General features: G+C 44.9%; 1 protein-coding gene and 1 pseudogene across 1 annotated transcript in view; both read left to right on the top strand.

Annotated features, from left to right (window-relative positions):
* Window positions 1-19,589, top strand: part of Fry (FRY microtubule binding protein) — a 233,684-nt gene that overhangs the window by 177,837 nt on the left and 36,258 nt on the right. Inside the window, exons 46-52 of the mRNA XM_029477821.1 lie at window positions 595-692; window positions 1,331-1,501; window positions 4,929-5,069; window positions 8,417-8,596; window positions 10,036-10,197; window positions 13,507-13,581; window positions 17,111-17,281. Coding sequence (XP_029333681.1) covers window positions 595-692; window positions 1,331-1,501; window positions 4,929-5,069; window positions 8,417-8,596; window positions 10,036-10,197; window positions 13,507-13,581; window positions 17,111-17,281 — 998 coding nt within the window. The remainder of the gene's footprint in view (window positions 1-594; window positions 693-1,330; window positions 1,502-4,928; window positions 5,070-8,416; window positions 8,597-10,035; window positions 10,198-13,506; window positions 13,582-17,110; window positions 17,282-19,589) is intronic.
* On the top strand, window positions 5,870-6,375 carry LOC110294099 (annotated as a pseudogene).

The following is a 19,589-nucleotide window of genomic DNA, read 5'->3' on the forward strand; positions in this document are numbered from 1 at the left end:
AGAGACAGCTATATCAGGGTCCTATCAGCACAATCTTGCTAGTGTATGCAATGGTGACATTTTTATTTTTACAGAATCTTAAAACGGATGCTTCAGCTCAGGTCAGTGTATGTCAGTAAGATCTGTGTGAGTCCTCCTTGCTCACAAACAGGTGACAATGCTGTGTTGAAATCTCAAGTGTACTCCAGTGTCTCCTGTAGTCCGTGTCTTTTGGTTGTGTTTTTCATAGATTTCTTTATCAGATCATCTTTACCCTCCTCCACAAAACTGTCTGGACCATGATGGTTTAGCTGACAGAGCTTGCTTAGCTTATACAAAGCCTTAGATTCAATTTTCAGTACCACATACGACCAAGTATGGAGGTACGCACCTATAAACCCAGCATTCTAGAAGTGGAGGCAAGCAGGTCAGAACCTCAAGGTCACCCTTAACGATGATTCTGGCCTCTGTGAAACCGTGCCTCAAACAACTCTAACAACCACAAGACCAATTTCACATCGCCGTCGAACAAAATAAAATCAGTATATTCCTTCCCACTGTTAACCAGTCACAGCATAATACTCAGCTATTGCCACTGTGTCTTCTCTCATCCAGGATTTCCGCTGAATGTCTTATGTCTCCTGCCTCAACTGATCCAGCATTTTGAAAATCCCAATCAGTTCTGTAAGGATATAGCTGAAAGGATCGCTCAGGTATGCCTTAGGACCGTCAGAGAGTCTCCGAGCCAGGTGGAAGTGGCTGGTTTGAAGGAGGCAGTGGTTGTCTCAAAACTTGATATCACTCATAATGGGCATCTCTCTGTGGGCTGTTACAAATTGGCTTTTTAAATTTTTTTTTGCATTATTAAGAAAAGCAAGTGGGAGCTGGATGGTGGTACAGTGCACACCGTTGATCCCAGCACTCGGGAGGCAGAGACAGGTGCATCTCTAAGTTCAGGGTCAGTCTGGTCTATAGAGTGAGTTCCAGGGCTACACAAAGAAGGCCTACCTCGAAAGAAAAGGAAGGAAGGAAGAAAGGAAGGAAAGGGGGGGGGGAGGCAGAGAGAGGCAGATGGTAGTTGTTGAGAAGGCTCAGCAGGTAAAGGTGCTTGCTGCCAAGCCTGCCGACCAGAATCCATCCTGGAACCCACATCTAGGCAAAGTTAATGAACACGAAGCAAGTGGAAAGATTTGTGAGGGAAAGTGTGTACTAGTGAATGACTCGAGGAAGCACCTCCATCGCTACCCGAAAGCGTATGGGCTCTTCTCCAGACGGTCAGGACTTAGAATGTTTGCTAACTTCCCTTCCTGTCCATTGGAAATGCTCTAAGTTGGTCTGCTTCTCTTCAAAGGTTTGCTTGGAAGAAAAAAACCCTAAACTTTCCAACCTGGCTCACGTCATGACCCTTTACAAAACACACAGCTACACAAGGGACTGCGCCACATGGGTCAACGTGGTCTGTCGCTACCTTCATGAAGCCTATGCTGACATCACCTTGAACATGGTCACCTACCTGGCAGAGGTAATTGTTGACGCTAAGGATAACATCAATTTAACATCCATGGTTCACCTGAGATTAGAGCTTTGACAGTAAGTGTCTTGCCATGTGCTGGGAGACCAAGGTCTCCAAATACTAACGGATTCATTTTAAATCCTCACAACACACCAGTGAGTGGGGTATTCTGTGAAGAAGCTAAGGCTGGGCTCTGTTAACTGATGAGCTGTAAGTTCAAGATAACTGACCCTAGATCCATCGGCCGCCCTTCCCATCAGCATGGCTGGGATAAACTTGATCCTAGCTTGGCATGAGAGCACACATCTGTAATCCCAGAGGTAAGAGGTGGGAGTGGGGAATGGCAGTCAGATCTCATCAAGAACTTAGTATGTCGCTAGGCATGTTAGTAACTGATTGTTCTAAACGAATTAACAAATTACAATCTAGAAAGAGAATATCATTGCCGCTTGTCTGTACAACTAGAAGCATGTGTGTTTCTAGCACAATCCTTACAAACTCTTACTCTAAGCTTCTGTACCATGGATGTGAGATGTCTGTAGCATTTTCCAAGGCAGACGATGGCATGTATAGCACCTCCAAGTGACCAGCATTTTAAACACCCCTCCTACACGGCACTCTTGCTTCCAATAATCCCCCGGTCATACCTTTTCCTGCAAGCAAACATACCCTTCTCTCAGCACCCAGACAGTATGAGGAAAACCACCACATATACCCTGCTACCAAAGCAGGGGACATACAGCACCCATCCTGAGAGGGTAATGAGTAAGATGACCATGAAGGAGATTTTGTCTAGAATGTTTACCATAAACATTTTAAAAGTACAAATTGGATGCGGTGTGTACATACAGTAGAATAATATTCTGTCTTCAAAAGGAAAAAAATTCTGAAGCCAGAGAGATGGTTCAGTGATTAAGAGCACTGACTGCTCTTGCAGAGGACCTGGGTTCAAATCCCAGAGTCCACATGGCAGCTTCTAACCATCTATAACTCCAGTTCCAGGGGATCTGATGTCTCCTTGCATGGGGTCTGAGCTCACATGCGACAGACATGTATGCACATACATACATTCATACATGCAAAACACTCAAATGTAGGAAATAAATCTAAAAAAATTTTAATAGATGCATAATTTGTTCTGTTCAGCCATTAGCCCAAAACTGTCAGCAGCCTTGCTATGACGACCTCTCTGGCTTCCTGCCCTGTGGAGTCTGTCGACTTGATTTTCCTTCATTCAGGTCCTGGCCTTGCCCTTGCACACACACAGACTTGTGTTGCTGTGCCCAGGCTTCCTCTGAACCTGCCTGCTTGATATTTACTTTGTGTGCTTGAGGCCTTACGCGTGAATGTGACACTCCACTTAACACTTCTCTGTCCCGTTGCTTACATTTGTGATTTGTTTGTGACAGATGGCCCTGTTGCCACATTATCAAGGGACACTTGGTGATGTGTCAAGTGATCACTCACTTTTTACCAAGATTTACTATTTCGTTTTAATTGTGGGGGGAGGGGAGGCAGGTGAGTTCTGTACCTGCAGAGGCCAGAGCAGGGGATCAGATCCCTGGACATGGAGTTACAGGGGGCTGTGAGCCATCTAACATGGGTTCCAGGCATTAAACCCTGCACCTCTGCAAGAGCAGGGTATGCTCTTAACCACCGGGCTGTCTCTCCAGTCCAAACATGGCTTTGTATTAAAAAGAACTTTATGAAATAGTATTGTATGATCTCATTTCCTAAAGTAGAAGTACCCCATCAAAGGGCGTGGCTATGTGGGTGCTCTTAGCTCTATACATTTGGGGGCTCGGTCTTCACAAAGGCTTTCTCAATCTACAACACTAAAGGTGATCTGTAAATATTTCTGTTTTCCCCAGTGCCCACTGAATTTTGCTATTCTATGTGTCCTTTTGCATAATGTTCTGTTTACGCTTTCGCACTGTTTTCTTTGTGTGTTCTCTTGTTTTATTTTTATATCTCCTTTCCAGTCAATGTAGTCATTTTTCCCACACAATAGATTAATGTAGCTCTCTGCTTTCTCATGTGTGTGGACTGCTTGGTTACCTCTTCTGATGTGCGATTTCAACGTCTATCTGAATGGTTTCTGCCAGTTCTTTGCAGTAAATCTGAACAGTGAACTTTTAAAATAAAGCTTTTTAAAAGTATCCTTATTTTTATGTGTTAAAGGTACTTGGGCATGTAGTACCTTCACAGGCCACAAGAGGGCGTCAGGTGCTCTTGATTAGAATTGACAGTTGTGAGCTACCATGTGGGTCCAAGGAAAGGAACCCAGGTCCTCTGGAAGACCAGCCAGTACTTTTTTTGAGACAGGGTTTCTCTGTATAGCCCTGGCTGTCCTGGAACTCACTTTGTAGACCAGGCTGGCCTCGAACTCAGAAATCCGCTTGCCTCTGCCTTCTGAGTATATGGCTGAGGAATAAGCGATTAATGATTTTAAATCTGTTTTGTGTAAGCAGATTGAGCTTGTTATAATTATTCCTCACAGGGATAGAATAAATGGATAGGCCATATATTTCGTTAGTGGATCTAGGATAATAGAGATTCGGATTATTCTGTAACCCGGCTGAGCAGCCAGTACTTTTAACTGCTGAGCCATCTCTCCAGCCCCCTGCACTGCTCTCTCTTAAATAGCTTCCCTTTTTACTTAACCAATAGTTTTAAGTCATGGAACAAGGGTTACACAATGGCCTGTTATCATGAGAATTCACCTAGACCTTCAGACTTTAGCTTTACAATAATACATAGCAACAGACTAAAACTCAACAACATAGTGAAACAATATCTCAAAACAAAAACAAACAAGAAATATAGACCTTTTTAGTTTCCTTGGTCTCCAATGCTAAATTATCTAATTGACATCTTTAATGATATATGAAATATTTCTTTATTTCATTAACCAATTCTGAATATTCTCAATTCCTAACCTTTGCCAAGTTGATGAGCAGCAAATTATATCTTTAAATTTATAATTTCAATAGTGCCCCATGGTTTTCCCTTTGAGGTTTATTTTCTGATTTTTTCCTACTATTTGAATTCTATGTTTATAATTCCAGACCTCCCTGGAACTGCCTTCATTATCATTTATTCAATAACTATGATTTTGGCCTGGAGTGGTTACATGCACCTTTAATCCCAGCACTTGGAAGGCAGAGGCAGGAGGATCTCTGTGATTTAGAGGCCAGCCAGTACTTCAGAGCTTTCAAAAAACAAAACAAGAGAAGACAGAAATGGCTAGGGAGTTTGTTTCCTGTCCTAAGCACACTGCGGTCATAGGGCTGTGGGAAAGCCTGGGTACTTCTCCAATGGCTAGGGGTTCTGTTTCCGGTCCTAAGCACACTGTGGTGATTGATAGGGGTGTGGGAAAGCCTGGGGACTTCTGGACAGTTGCTAGAGCTGACTGGCTGCTCTTTACCTCCCGCAGTTGCTGGAGAAAGGCCTCCCCAGCATGCAGCAGCCGCTCCTGCAGGTCATCTACAGTCTACTCAGCTACATGGACCTCTCTGTCGTTCCTGTCAAGCAGTTTAACATGGAAGTCCTGAAGACCATTGAAAAATACGTACAGGTAAGCGAGCACTGGGTCGATCCACTCATTAGTCCGAGCTAACGCCTTCCAGCACGAGACCGCGCACGTCCTTCCTCCATATCCCTGACACACCACCAACAGACAAGCTGCGTGTTGGCTACACCCTGAGTGGCATTTTTAGAAGAAAGACAGAAAAAACGACCGTTAGTGTCTTATTTCAAAGTTAGTGTCTTATTTCAAAGACAGACCTTCGAGAAAGACAATGTGCACATGCCCAGTTCCAGGCCTTCTTGCTGCTTCGGAATTTAGAAACTTAAGGCTGAAAATACTCCAAAAAACAACCAATGAATCAGAGAAATAAATGAAGAATAACAAAGTGTGAATAAATGATAAGAGTGTAATAGCTTGTTATGCTAGCTTCTGCATCTGTATATATGTTAGCATTTCTATAACAAGCAGCCCTTCAAATATTAATAAAAATGGCCAGTACACACCTTTAATCTCAGTACTTGGGGGACAGAGACAGGTGGCTCTCTGTGAATTCATGACTAGCCTGGTCTACAAAGTTAATTCCCAGACAGCCAGGGCTATACAGAAAAACCCTGTCTTAAAAAAAAGAAAGCAAATATAATATATATGCAAAAAGTACAGACATGGAAGGAGAGACACAGGGACCTCTGTGAGTTTGAGGACAGCTTAATCTACATAATGAATTCCAGGCCAGGCCAGAACCTGTCTCAATAAACTAATCAATTAAAATTAAAATTTATGGTGGCTACTCCGGGAACACCAGGGAAATGATGCCTTAAAGGCATGTAGGTTTCTTTAAAACCTCGCTAATGTCCAGAAACTGTCCACAGTTCGGAGGGCGCCTTCTCCACCATCCTCCCCACAGAGGCCATTGATGTAAGTGACCTCCGACCGGTGCCAGAAAACCAAGAAGTTTTCTGCCATCCTGTGACCGACCAGAGTCTGATCATAGAACTTCTGGAGCTGCAGCCCACGTGCAGGGCGAAACGGCTGCGCAATACCATTTTGAGGACATTGGCAGGGTGCAGGGGGCTAGGGCTGAGCACGTGCTATCTGTGCAGCCTCTCTGTTTGGAGAACTTATCCCCGAGAGGCTGCTGTCAGGATGCCTGGGTCCTTCCTGGCAAGCAGCAGGTAGCAAAGGATGCCGCATCAGACCGATCTTTTGCTCACCTTCAGTCGGCCCCCGTGTCCGTGTCACAGCAGGTCTCTTGGCCCTGGAAATCTGTCATGCCCGCCTTGGAGCCTGGGTAACTTTGAACAGTTGGTAACTAGTTTGACTCTTCAATGATCCCAACCTCTTTGGTCCCCAGTAAAGATGGTTGAAACACAACGTGCTACTGAGGACTCGGGAACCCAGTTCAGAGAAAGGGAGTTTCTTTCTGCTTCTTCCCTGGATGTAAACATAAGACACCTCCTCTGCAGAAATAAACTTGCTTTATGAAGAAAAAAATTAAAATTTATACACACACGGGGCTGGAGAGATGGCTCAGCGGTTAAGAGCATTGACTGCTCTTCCAGAGGTCCTGAGTTCAGTTCCCAGCAACCACATGGTGGCTCACAACCACCCATAATGAGATCTGACACCCTCTTCTGGTGCATCTGAAGAGAGCAATGGTGTACTCATATACATAAAATAAATAAATCTTTAAAAGAAATTTACACACACACACACACACACACTAACTAACCAGTGTCTGGACCAAGATGTCAGCTAGTAGACATAGAGATGTCCTTTGAACCTGGCTCAGAGGCACTGGGCTTCTTGCACTGGGTCAGCATCAGCAAACTCCCAGAGACCACCTCTTTAAAGCCCTGTCCTGAGACTACATCAGAAAAACAGATGAAGACCTGCAACCTGAAAGCTAATCTGTTCTGTGCAACCACACAGATGGAAGGGGGTCCAGATTCCACCTCCCTGGGGTCAGCGCATGCCACACCCAGCGGTGGAGGCATCTGTTTCTCTGTCCTGTGGCATCTTAACCCTTCCTTCTAAGAGATGTACTCAGTGCATTCCAGATGTCAAGGGCAAACACTGGATCTTTCTTCTGGTTAATCACATTGACAAAACCATATAGTGTTCATTTTAGACAATGCTTTTCAGAAATTATTTAATGTAAAATTTAATTTCTAAGTTTTTTTTTTCCCCTCCACCTCATTTTTCAAGAGCTAATGGGAATTGTGTCCTCGGTGTGCATTCAGTCACAGGTTAGTACTCACAGGAGGAGGGGGCAGTTCAGAGCACATAGCCTGTTTCCTTGGGATATTAAGATGCTCACTTTGGAGAGAGATGGCTCAGGGATTAAGAGCACTGGCTACTCCTGCAGAAAACCCAAGTTCAAGTTCCAGCCCCCACATGGTGGCTTACACCTGCCTGTAACCCCATTGCAGAGGAATCCAGTGCCTGTTTCTGGCCTTCAAAGGTTCAAGTACATGGTACATACAAAATAATATAAGTGCATGTACATGCACATACATACATATATACATACATACATACATACATACATGAGGAGGATGTACTGTGAGGTGGAGAGAGATCAGTAATCCCAGTGAAGAAGAGAGAGAGCAGCAGGAAGACCCAGGAAAACCTAGACCAAGAAGACAGGACCCAGAGACGATGGATTCTGCCCGTGAATGATCAGTGCTCGCCCGTGCAAGTGAAGCTTTTCTCCTTTTGTCAGCATAAGCTTGCAGGCTGGAGAGGTGGCTCAGTGGGTAAGGGCACTGACTGCTCCTCCAGAGGTCCTGGGTTCAAATCCCAGCAACCACATGGTGACTCACAACCATCCATCATAGGATCGGATGCCTTCTTCTGGTGTGTGTCTGAAGACAGCTACTGTGTACTCAATGTACATAAAATAAATCAGTAAATCTTTTTAAAAAAACAATAACGCCTTGCAATTTTTAACTAAGTCGGCTGTTCCCAACATTGTGGGTTCCCGTTAGGGCATGAATAACCCTTTCACAGGAGCCACCTAAGGCCATCAGAAAATATATATTGACATTACAACTCGTAACAGTAGCAAAATTGCAGTTATGAAATAGCAACCAAAATAATGTCCTGGCTTTGGGGTCACCACACATGAGGAGCTGCTAAAGAGCCACAGCGTTAGGTTGAAAACCACTGATTTAAATGACGTCAGTATGGACACAGCGGGTCTGTATTTTCTGCTTACTCCCTCAGTGTGGTTCATTTCATGTATAGACTCATACCATTAGTCATTTCCTTACTACAAACTTTCTTTATGTCTTTAAGTCAGTGAGTTCTGACTGGTCATGAGATTGTTAGGTAGTGAGCATTGGATCTGAAAACACTGGATTCACTATTAACCCTTGGATGTGTCTTTCCAACAGAGCATTCACTGGAGGGAAGCATTGAATATCTTGAAGCTGGTCGTCTCTCGATCGGCCAGCCTGGTATTGCCTTCCTACCAACACAGCGACCTCTCCAAGATAGAACTACACCGGGTGTGGACCAGCGCCTCGAAGGAACTGCCGGGCAAGACCCTGGACTTCCACTTCGACATCTCAGAGGTCCTGACCCGCTGTGACTTTTTCTGTAGCCTGAGGATAGGACGCTGAAGGGTAAAAACAGTTGCCTAGAGAGAGGAAGAATTTGTTTGGATCTAAAAACACAGAGACAGTATTAGCCAGTTCATCTGAATTCCTCAGCTCCCAGGGACCCAGAACTGCTCCAGACCAGTAGGACCTTAGGAGCTAGGGACAGGAGGTTCTGGTCAGTTTCTGCCACTTCAAGGTTCTCTAGTTGAGACCTTGTTGGAGGCAGAATGTAGAAGGTGTTCTCCCGCCTGACCACATACTGTAGGAGCCTCAGAAAGTGAGCATTATCAAGTATTATTAAGAATACTTTGGCCGGGCGGTAGTGTTGCACGCCTTTAATCCCAGCACTTGGGAGGCAGAGGCAGGCGGATCTCTGTGAGTTCGAGGCCAGTCTGATCTACAGAGTGAGTTCCAGGACATCCAGGGCTACACAGAGAAACCCTGTCTCAAAAAACAAAAAAACAAAAAAACAAAAAACCAACCAAACAAACAAACAAAAAGAATACTTTGGCCCCGACCTTGTCCATTTGAATAGTTGAAATGGTAGAAATAATTTAGATAAAATTGTCAATAACTGGGAGTACATATTGATGACCAGAGATTGGAGAAAAGAAAATGAATTTTTAATCTTTTATTACTATACGACATTATTGCAAGTTTGGTCTGGTGAGAGAAGGCTGTAATTTTGGCACACAGGAAACAGGGGCTTCAACCCGAAGCCAGTGTGGTCTAGAGAGCAAGTTCAAGGCAGGCATACCGGGCTTAGAGAGAGACAGAGAGAAGGAGAGAAAGAGGGAGAGGGAGGGAGGGAGGGGGAGACAGAGACACAGAGAGACAGAGACAGACAGAGAAAGAGATGGAGAGAGACAGGCAGACAGACAGACTCAGGGTGGTGGCGAAAAGAGCAGGAGGAGAGGGAAAGAGAATGATTCTTTCAAGCTTAAACATCTGAAAATTGGCTTCGCCTTCTTCACTTTGCTTCTGTCTTCATCGCTAGAGTCTAAAGCATAGTGAGGTCATTGCATTGGTTTCTTGCTGACAAGGAGAGTGAGGAGATATTCATTAAGCAAATGGCTCAGAACAAGTACTGTACACCAGGAGAGTGAGCCAGCATTTAATACTGAGTTTCTGTATCTGATCTGGTTCTAATCAGATTTTTGTTTTGTTTTCTTTTTCAAGAAAGGGTTTCTCTGTGTAGCCCTGGCTGTCCTGGAACTCACTCTATAAACCAGGCTGCCCTTGAACTCACAGAGATGCACCTGTCTCTGCCTCCCAAGAGCTGGAATTAAAGGTGTGCCACCTCACCCAGCTTCCACCTGATCAGTTTTTAGTTATTTCTGGGCTGAGCAGTTCCTTGTCCTGTAGAAGTGTTGAGATGGGATTGTAATGTCTCTGCACCATTCTTTCTCCAGACTCCAATCATTGGGAGACGGTACGATGAACTCCAGAATTCCTCTGGACGGGATGGGAAGCCTAGGGCCATGGCCGTCACCCGGAGTGCATCCTCTACCTCCTCTGGCTCCAACTCCAATGTCCTTGTTCCTGTGAGCTGGAAAAGACCCCAGTATTCTCAGGTACCACTCCATGTGTGAAACTAATCTCTGCCATTCTCCATTGCACCAATAACGTTGCCAACTAGACCCCGGCCCTTCCAGCAATGGTTCTCACTCATTGACAATCAATCCTTTTATCTGTGGACAGGCCATGGGCTGTTCTGACTCTTGCCTCTTCTCTCATTGGCTCTACCTCTCTTATGGCTTGGGAACAAAATCTGGTCTGGCCTTCCTTTCACATGGCAGCCTTCAGATGTGGAAAGCACTTCTGACCCTTGCCCCCAACCCATGTCCAAATTTATCCTCCAAACACCATGTCCGATAAAGAGAAGCCAGGGTCACACACTCAAAGAGCCTCCCAGAAGTTCTCCTCAGAGCATAAACTTTAAGCATAGTTGACATGAATGTGCCAAACTTTGCAAAGACAGCAGAAGGAACTACCAGAATTCTCTGTGTCTAGTTACCACAGCCTGGGACTGGGTACATCCTGAGGGTAACTGCTATAGTATTGATGCCCCATGGCTGTCAGGTAAAATGCCTTGCCTGCATTGTTCTGAAGTATTTTAGTGGCATGTGCCAGACACTTACTGGAAAGTTATTTTAAGTGGAAAAGGAATTTATTACACCATCCGTGTTAGTATTGTGCAAAAGATTCAAAATACCTGAGGAGTTGGGTTAATAAATGTTGAATTGGCTCATGAGTTGTGCTGCCCCCTCCAAGAGCCCACCCCCAATAACCTAGCTTCCTCCTGCTAGGCTCCACCTCCTGCGGAGCCACCATCTCCCAATAGCACTGCAGGCTACTGACTAAGCCTCAGCACACGGGCTTTTGATAAAAACTAAAGACCAGGATGGCAAAAGCATTTGTCTTGGCTGTAAGCACAGCTGTGCCCTAGTGCCCAGATGTTAGGATCCAGAGCCTTGAATTCCCTCTCCTTATTGCCCCACCTCCTTCCCTTCTCAAGGTCATGACCCCTGCTGAGACTTTGATAGCTCTATTCTCAGAGAGACCCTTTTTCTAGGGAGCTGCAGAAAATTCTAATGATTCCAGACTTTTATGGTTTGGGGTTCTGATGATTTCATGCTGGGGACCCAACCTCTTCTGACATCCACAGTAGCCCCAGGAGAGGAGCTTTTGGTTAGATTGATTTGTTTTTTAATTCTGTGTGTATGAGTTGCTGTGCCTGCATGTGTGTATCTGTGCACCATGTGCATGCATTACCTACAGAAGCCAGGAGAGGGCGTCAGAGCCCCCTGAAATTGAACTTACAGATAGTTGTGAGCTGCCATGTGGGTGCTGGGAATTGAACCCAGGTCCTCTGCAAGAGTAACAAGTGCTCTTAACTGCTAAGCTGTCTCTCCAGCCCAGGAGGAGAAACTTGCACATTGTTTGAAAGTGGCAACGAAGAGGCCTTCCCAGAATAGAAAGCAAGCCTAGGTTATCAGAAGTAGGCCATGTGGGTACTGGGCAAGTCCAATACTGTGTCTGCACACCACACAGCTCACCGTCATCTCCAGCCCGCCACAGAACCTAGTGACACAACACAGCACAGTGGCTGATGACCACAGTCATGGTGAGGAAGGAGAAGAGAAGGGTTCCGGCCTGTGCCTTGTTACACTGATTTCAGAATTAGAGAATGAGACTAAGAGCTAGGGAAATATCTGGGAAATCTGCCATCCTTCAGCAGGAATGTCTGCCTGCCTGGCTTTGAAATGACCCCATAGTGATTAATTCTGTAAGTTGGGATGAAAGATGCATTGAGCCAAGTTCCATAAAGAAAGAAAAATCTTAAGCCAGGAGTAGTGGCGGATGCCTTTAATCCTAGAGGCAGAAGCAGGCAGATCTGTGAGTTCAAGGCCAGCCTGGTCTATATAATGAGTTCCAGGACAGCCCTGCCTCAAAGAGGAGGGAAGGAGGAGGAAGAAGATCTTAGGCTGAAAAGCACCCTCCAGAACTTTCCATCTAACAAAGCAAAATCAGATAAAAGGGGATCCACATGATTGCTTTGTGACCAGTTCTTAAGTACATTAACAACTCTAGGTTCACATTATCTCTTGATTCTAGGAGAGACTCCATACATAAGAGGAAAAGAAAGTTTTTGAAGAAAACCAAAGGGATTTAAGTCTACTCAGTTTTAACTCTACCATGCTTTATGAGTAACTGAGAGCTTTCAGCGCACAGACAGTTCTCTCACTGGAGCCAGGAAATGCTTGCTCTGTAGCAAAATAGATTCATTTCTGATGGACAGAAAGCCAAGCCTTCCTGAAACCAAAAGCTCTTCCACACAGGAAGGGATCTCAAGGGAACTCTTGGATGGGTATGGAAAGGTCTAGAACTTGATTTTCATAGAGCACACACCCTCCCTGAATAACAGGTCTGCCCTATATGGTTCAGATACGGAGGGGGCCTTGTTTTAGGTAACAGTCACTTTAAAATAAACAAATAATATTTATTTTATTATTGTGAGCTGAAGAGATGGCTCAGCAGTTAAGAGCACCAGTTGCTACCGGGGCCCTGGATTCCCATGCACCCATGTGGCAGCTCAGAGCCATCTGGCGCCCTCTGCTGGCCTCTTCAACCATCGCACACATGTGGTGCACATACATACATGCAGACAAAACCCTTTTACCCACAAAATAAAAATTGTTTAATAAATAAATAAAAAAGAGGGTCCTCCTCTGTGCTAAGAGCATTTGCCTGGCATGCGTTGCACCCTAGATTTACTCCTCAGTACCACAAAAAATTTTTTTTCATTTTTTAAAACTTTATTTACTTGAGGGATTATCTTTACCAGCTGAGCCATCTAGTCAGCCCAAATACGGGTTTATGTAACTATACTGTATAGTTTTACGTCATCAGAGAGGAAGGAACCTGATCAAGAGAATGCCTCAGGAAGATCAGTCTACAAACAAACCTGGAGGCCATTTTCTTCGTTAGTGATCGGAGGGGGAGGACCCAGCCCATTGTGGGCGGAGCCATTAGGAGATGGTGGTCCTGGGTTCTATAAGAAAGCAGGCTGGCCAAGCAAACCATGGGGAGCCAGTAAGCAGCACCCTCCATGGCTTCTGCATCAGCTCCTGCCTCCAGGTTCCTGCCCGGTTTTAGTTCCTGTCCCGACTTCGGCCAGTGATGGACTTTGATCTGGAGATGTAAGACAAACCCTTTCCTCCCCTACTTGCTTTTTGGTCATGCTGTTTCCTCAAAGCAATAAAAAAATCCTAGCTAGAGCAACCGCCATTCACTCTCTGTGGCCAGAACCTGTGAATATGACGGCAGATTTGCTCGTGGGACCCAGAATGAAAACCTCCCCTGTGTTTTCCGTCTTCCAGAAAAGAACGAAAGAGAAGCTGGTGCACGTCCTTTCTCTGTGCGGCCAGGAAGTCGGACTAAGCAAAAACCCGTCGGTAAGTTCCCTCCTGCGCCATGGCTACTGTGGCATCGTATTGCTTCTGCCTTTGGACTTCTCTGTCATTGGTGTTGAAGACTCTAGTATGGCTGACAGGTCTGATAGGCGCCATCCGCATTCAGCCCCCACCTTCTTCCTTCTCACACCATGAATTGTGATCTCAGAGACAAGGGAAGACCTCACTGCTGTTTGCCTGTAGAAACAGCTGTGTCTTTGTTACTCTTTTTGTTTGTTTGGTTGGTTGGTGTTTTGTTTTGTTTTGCTTTTTGTTGTTTTGTTTTTTTAAACAGGGTTTCTCTGTGTAGTCCTGGTTGTCCTGGAACTCACTTTGTAGACCAGGCTGGCCTCGAAACTCAGAAATCTGCCTGCCTCTGCCTCCCAAGTGCTGGGATTAAAGGCGTGTGCCACCACTGCCTGGCTCTTTGTTACATGTAAACATGCCACACACACGAACCTGTCACATCGCCAAACATTCTTCTCAATCTACTCTGTGAACAGGTGAAATATTGGAGACCCATCAAGACTTGCCAACGTGTCGACTGGCTACTCCTTTCAGCTGGGAAATCTAAACTGGGTTTCTGTTTAAGTCACCTTTGTCCTATGACTTCAGTATCTGAGGGCTGCTCCCGTGGCTTTGCTCAGTGCACCATGGCCCACAGCAGAGAGAAACCAGAGCCATTCTGATTTCTGCCATTCTGAATGGCTGGCCAGGGCTGTCTCTCACTGCCATTGGGGCAGCTAAATCCACCCTGGCCCTTATACTCTCTGGCCACGATGTTTGTGTTTGCCCATAGTGGACCCTAGTCATTAAAGCAGCGCTTACCAGGAAAGGTGCCTCCCTGGAGGTAATCACATCAGGCTGATGGCTCCACAACTCTCCATTTGATTGTCTCACACACTCTTTGTGATCCCTGTGTGTGTGTCGTGTTGCATACACACACACACACACACACACACACACACACAGAGAAAACAGGTGAAGTGTTCCCTATCTGCAGTGCCTGGGAATGGGTGCTTCCAGCTGCAGTGGATTTTAGATTTGGGTGAATTTGGGGTAGAACTGACCCAGTGATCATCCCTCAAAATCTAGACTTCTTCAGAATCTGCAGACATGGAACTCTCATCTTTAAAAGTTTCAGGCTTGCCAGGTGGTGGTGGTGATGGTGGCAGCACAGGCCTTTAATCCTCAGGAGGCAGAGCAAGGCAGATTCTGTGAGTTCCAGGACAGCCAGGGGCTACACAAGGAGAAATCCTGTCTCAGGGGAAAAAAAAAATAAAATTGCAGCTGTAATCCAGGTGTGGTGGCACATGCCTTTAACTCCAGCACTTGGGATGCAAAGGCAGGTGGACCTCTGTGAGTTCAAGACCAGCCTGGTCTGCAGAGTGACTTCCAAGACAACCCCTGTCTTAGTAAGTTAATTAATTAATAATGAAAGTTTCAGATTTAAAACATTTTAAGATTTGGGGCTTTCAGATCTGAGATGCTTAATCTACCGTCCACAACACAAGGCTATCTCTTTAACAAGTCTTTTTTTTTTAAGCTCTATTTATCATTATATGTAAGTACAGTGTAGCTGTCTTCAGACATACCAGAAGAGGGCATCAGATCCCATTACGGATGGTTGTAAGCCACCATGTGGTTGCAGGGATTTGAACTTAGGACCTTCAGAAGAGCAGTCAGTGCTTTTAACCACTGAGCCATCTCTCCAGCCCCAAAGCTATCTTTATACACTAGAAAAAGAAAAATGTTCATACCCATTCATTCTTTTTACCTTGGAAAGATATTTGTAATATTTCTGTTCTTATAATATCGTGCCCACTTTAAAGGAACAAGAGAACATTATAATGGTTATGTAAAGTGTCAACACAGACTATAGCTCTCCCCTCAAAAGAATTAAGACAGTTTCTTCCTAAGCTCTTGGGCCACATTTTAGTGGCCATGGCCTGGGAACACAGATTCAGGTTGACCTGACTGATGTGTTCCACCATGGAAGGTTTAGAACTTACGGCATTTATCAAATGCACTGTAGAAGACTGAAGGCAGGCATGTGACCCCATAGGTGGGAATCCCTGCCACAGGATGTCAATAACATTCTTACCTTGGGCAGACCTGCTAAGAATACATTTCAAAGTTTTGACTTATTAATCAAAGGGGTGAACAAAGAATAGGCATTAAGAAGACTAAAAATAGTCGGGCGGTGGTGCACACCTTTAATCCCAGCACTCAGGAGGCAGAGGCAGGCAGATCTCTGAGTCTGAAACCAGCCTGGTCTATAGAACAAGTCCCAAGACAACCAGGGCTACATAGAGAAACCCTCTTCCAAACAAAAAACAAAAAAAACAGAAACAAGAAAAACAATAACAACAAAGACTAAAAATAGTCCAAGATGATTTTAGCTCTGGATCTGCAGCATTCTAACCCTCCACAATAATGAGGTTCTGATTGGTCATTCATTGTTCTAATATCTTCCACTAATATGTCCCCTGACACCCGGGGACTTCAATTCACAAAAGAAAGCTTTTAGTTTCATATCTGTATTCAGTTGAGACTGGCTAGCAAAACCTTTGCTGTTTATTAGTTCTTCGGAGTTCTGTTAAGTCAGACATGGTGGCTTATACCTCTAAAGGCAGCCTGAGCTACATAGTGAGTCCAGACCAGCCTGCAAGACAGAATGAGACCTTATCTCAGAAAACAAAAGCAGACCAAATCAACCATTTTTAAAAGGTCTGTTAAAATGTCTCAGCAGCCGGGTGTAGGAGCACACAATTTTAACCTCTGCACTTGGTGTTTATGCTTGCTTTTCTGATTTTGCTGGGTCTTGAGCCTGTGTTAATCCCAGCACTTGGGAGGCAGAGGCAAGCCTATCTCTGAATTTAAGGACTCCCTCTTCTCCACAAAGCATTCCAGGCTGACCAGGACACACAGTGAGACCCTGTCTCAAAAAGTTAATTAACAAATTAAAAATAAAATGTCTAAATAAAAAAAAAACCAAAACATAAAAATTTGGCTTCTCTTTATTAATCCTTCCCGATTCCTGGTTTACCTTTCAAAGGGTTAAATCCTTTGTTCCCATGGTTTATTTTACAATAATACATCTTGACATCATCCTTTGAAAATTATTTATATACATTTGACGTGTGAAGATAAATGATTTCTAACCTCAGTCAGTTCAAGAAGAGTGGAAAATTTTAGCTGTTCCAGTTTGTCTGGGAACACACGCTTAGTTGTTTTACACACACACACACACACACACACACATATACGTAGTGTCCCACCATCCCCACTAAGAGATAGCCGTTCAACTCTAGAGTGCTTTTGTAGTTGTATGAAGTTGAGTGTTTGCAGCGAGTTTAATCCAAAGGCACCTGTCCAACATAAATAATAAAAGAACATTCTAAAAATACCCACTTAAGGAATTAGGTGTGTACTGGAGACACAGTTGTCCAGGGAACCAATGGCCATCGCTCACTGCACAAACAACTGGAGGGCGGTGAGTTTCTCAAAAGAGGCTTCTTTTGATTCGTAGGTGATTTTTTCCTCGTGTGGGGACCTGGATCTTCCGGAGCATCAGACAAGCCTGGTGTCATCCGAGGACGGCCCCCGGGAGCAGGAGAACATGGATGACACCAACAGCGAACAGCAATTCAGAGTCTTCAGGGACTTCGATTTCCTGGACGTGGAACTGGAGGACGGGGAGGTACGGTGTATTCTCTGTCTCAGTCAAACACTTGCTGACTGCCTAACGAAGCAGTGTTGCTTTCTCTACTGACCACTCTCTATAGCAAGTTCTCTAGTTAGAAAGTTGTGAACTCCGTTTTGCATCAAGTTCTGCAAAGAACAGCTGCTTCACTGTTGCACAAATCACCCCGCCCTTCCTGTCTGGGCCCGAAGCAAGAGTTGCCAACTTATTTTTAAATGGCAAAGATCTGAATCGTAATAACTACACAAAGACTGTGTGTATAGTCTGAGGGAGAAATTTTTTTTGTTTTGTTTTTAAATCACAGGAATGCATCATTTCTAAGCCTGGGACCTGGGCAAAATATGCTAACAATTCCATTTCTAATGTAAAGTTGCTGTGATCCAGTCACTTCAAAGCCTGCTGTTGCCACCCCTAGAGATCGAAGCCCTCAGGCTCCTCTATTCCTGTGCTGTGTTTAATGAAATCACTAGTGCTTAGAATGAAATATGAAGCATGAGACAGATCCGCTGTCTTAGCCCTGCTTCGGGGTTGGTTGGTGGTCGGCATTCCAGACATCTGGGGCAGCTGAATTCAAGTCCTGGCAGGCATGTGCAGATCTGTCTGTTTGGAATGGCAATAATAAGATCCATTGCTGCTATCTGGGGGCCTGGGAGGAGGAGAAGAAACACCTTCGATTGTACAGCTCAGGGCACGTTCCCTGGGAGAAGCAGTGTCTTGCCTCCGGGGAATGAAAATTCAAGATTGTGTCATCTAATGCTGCATTGGTCAATTCTGACTTAACTAAATGCACTCTCTGTTCCAACTGCACCCCTTACAGTTAAAGGCCCAAAGTGAAAGTTGATTATAGCCTGTGGTAGGTAGGCGCCTCCTAACTTAACTGTGACCTAATGGGAAAATGAGAGTCTGAGTGGCTGACAGAAAGAATGTGACTTCTGGAAAACCCACTCACTCATCTGTAGTTGAGCCCCAGGTGCTGACTTCTGTTGTCCTCCCAGGTCCAGGTCTGCCTCATGTCTGACCCAGCAGGAGAGATGCAAGTGCATAGCACGCGGAGTAAACCCAGACCTAAGAGTGTCAAAGCTCTGGCTAAGGCTGGCAGTGTTAGTCAGTGTAGAGCTTTTGTCTACTATATACTCAAGGCCCTGGGTTGTATCTTCATTGCTACCTCCCCGCCCCACCCCCACAAAAGATAGTAAGAGAAAAAAGTACTTCCGGATATTGTGGTACCCACCTTCAACCTCAGCCCTGAGGAGGCAGACACCAGCTACATAATGACACCCTGTCTCAAGAAACGAAAAAGAAAGAGAAAAAGGAAAATCAAAAAACAAAAAACAAAAAAACTGACCCCCAAGGCACACTTCAAATGAATGCCTGCTTAATCTTCATCTTAAACTGTTCTCAAACCTATTAAGAGGATTGCAGGGGATTCTGCCAACCATAACTAGTGACCAAGAAGGAATTCACTAAATGCAGCGAAGATAGTTTTGAAGTGATAACGCAAAACACATCAGTCTAGAGTCCTTCTGAAATGCCTGTGAGCCAGTGCTTCGAGCTCTGCTGAGGTCAGGGCTCGTTGACCGAGCAGCTGGCCTAACCCTGGTCTTAGGTTAGAGTTCAAGGGCAGCTTTCCAGAAGTTCAACTGACATCAAAGGTGGCATCCTCCTGTCTCAGCCCCAGGATGGTATTACACAGAGTGGCCTGGAAGGCAATTAGACATAATTCCAGAACGGCTAGTTCAGAGGCAGAATACTTATCTAACAAGTCTAACAGGCTTGACTGCCTGACTATCTCAGTCCCAAGAAAAGCAAAACAAACAAACAAACAAAACTGAAGCTTTCCAGGGACAATAAATGATAAATACCAGAACGTATCTGTCATTATCTCTGTATTATTGTCCTAAGCAACAGCAACTGACAACTGAAAATCACGTAGGTTACTTTATCATCTGTTAGGATGTTAGAGAGCTGGAGAGGAGGCTCAGCAGTTACCGGCACCAGCTGCTCTTCTACAAGACCTGGGTTCGGTTCCCAGCACCCACCCCGTGGCTCACAGCCATCTGTAACTCTCAGGTCCAGGGGATCCGACGCCCTCTTGTGGCTTCTGCAGGCACTGCATGTGAATAGTGTACATAGTGTACATCCGTGCAGGCCATTCCATACACAGAAAATGAAATCAGTATTTTCAAAGATTAATATTTGTATAAGGAGCTCAAGAAAATAAGAAAAATTAATCTAAACAAAGTAGTAAAAAAATAAGAAAGAAAAAAAGTAAACACTTTTGTAATCCCAGGTACTTGACGGCAGG

The sequence above is a fragment of the Mus caroli genome, chromosome 5 (genome assembly GCF_900094665.2).
Source record: "Mus caroli chromosome 5, CAROLI_EIJ_v1.1, whole genome shotgun sequence".
In the NCBI taxonomy this organism is placed as follows: domain Eukaryota; kingdom Metazoa; phylum Chordata; class Mammalia; order Rodentia; family Muridae; genus Mus; species Mus caroli.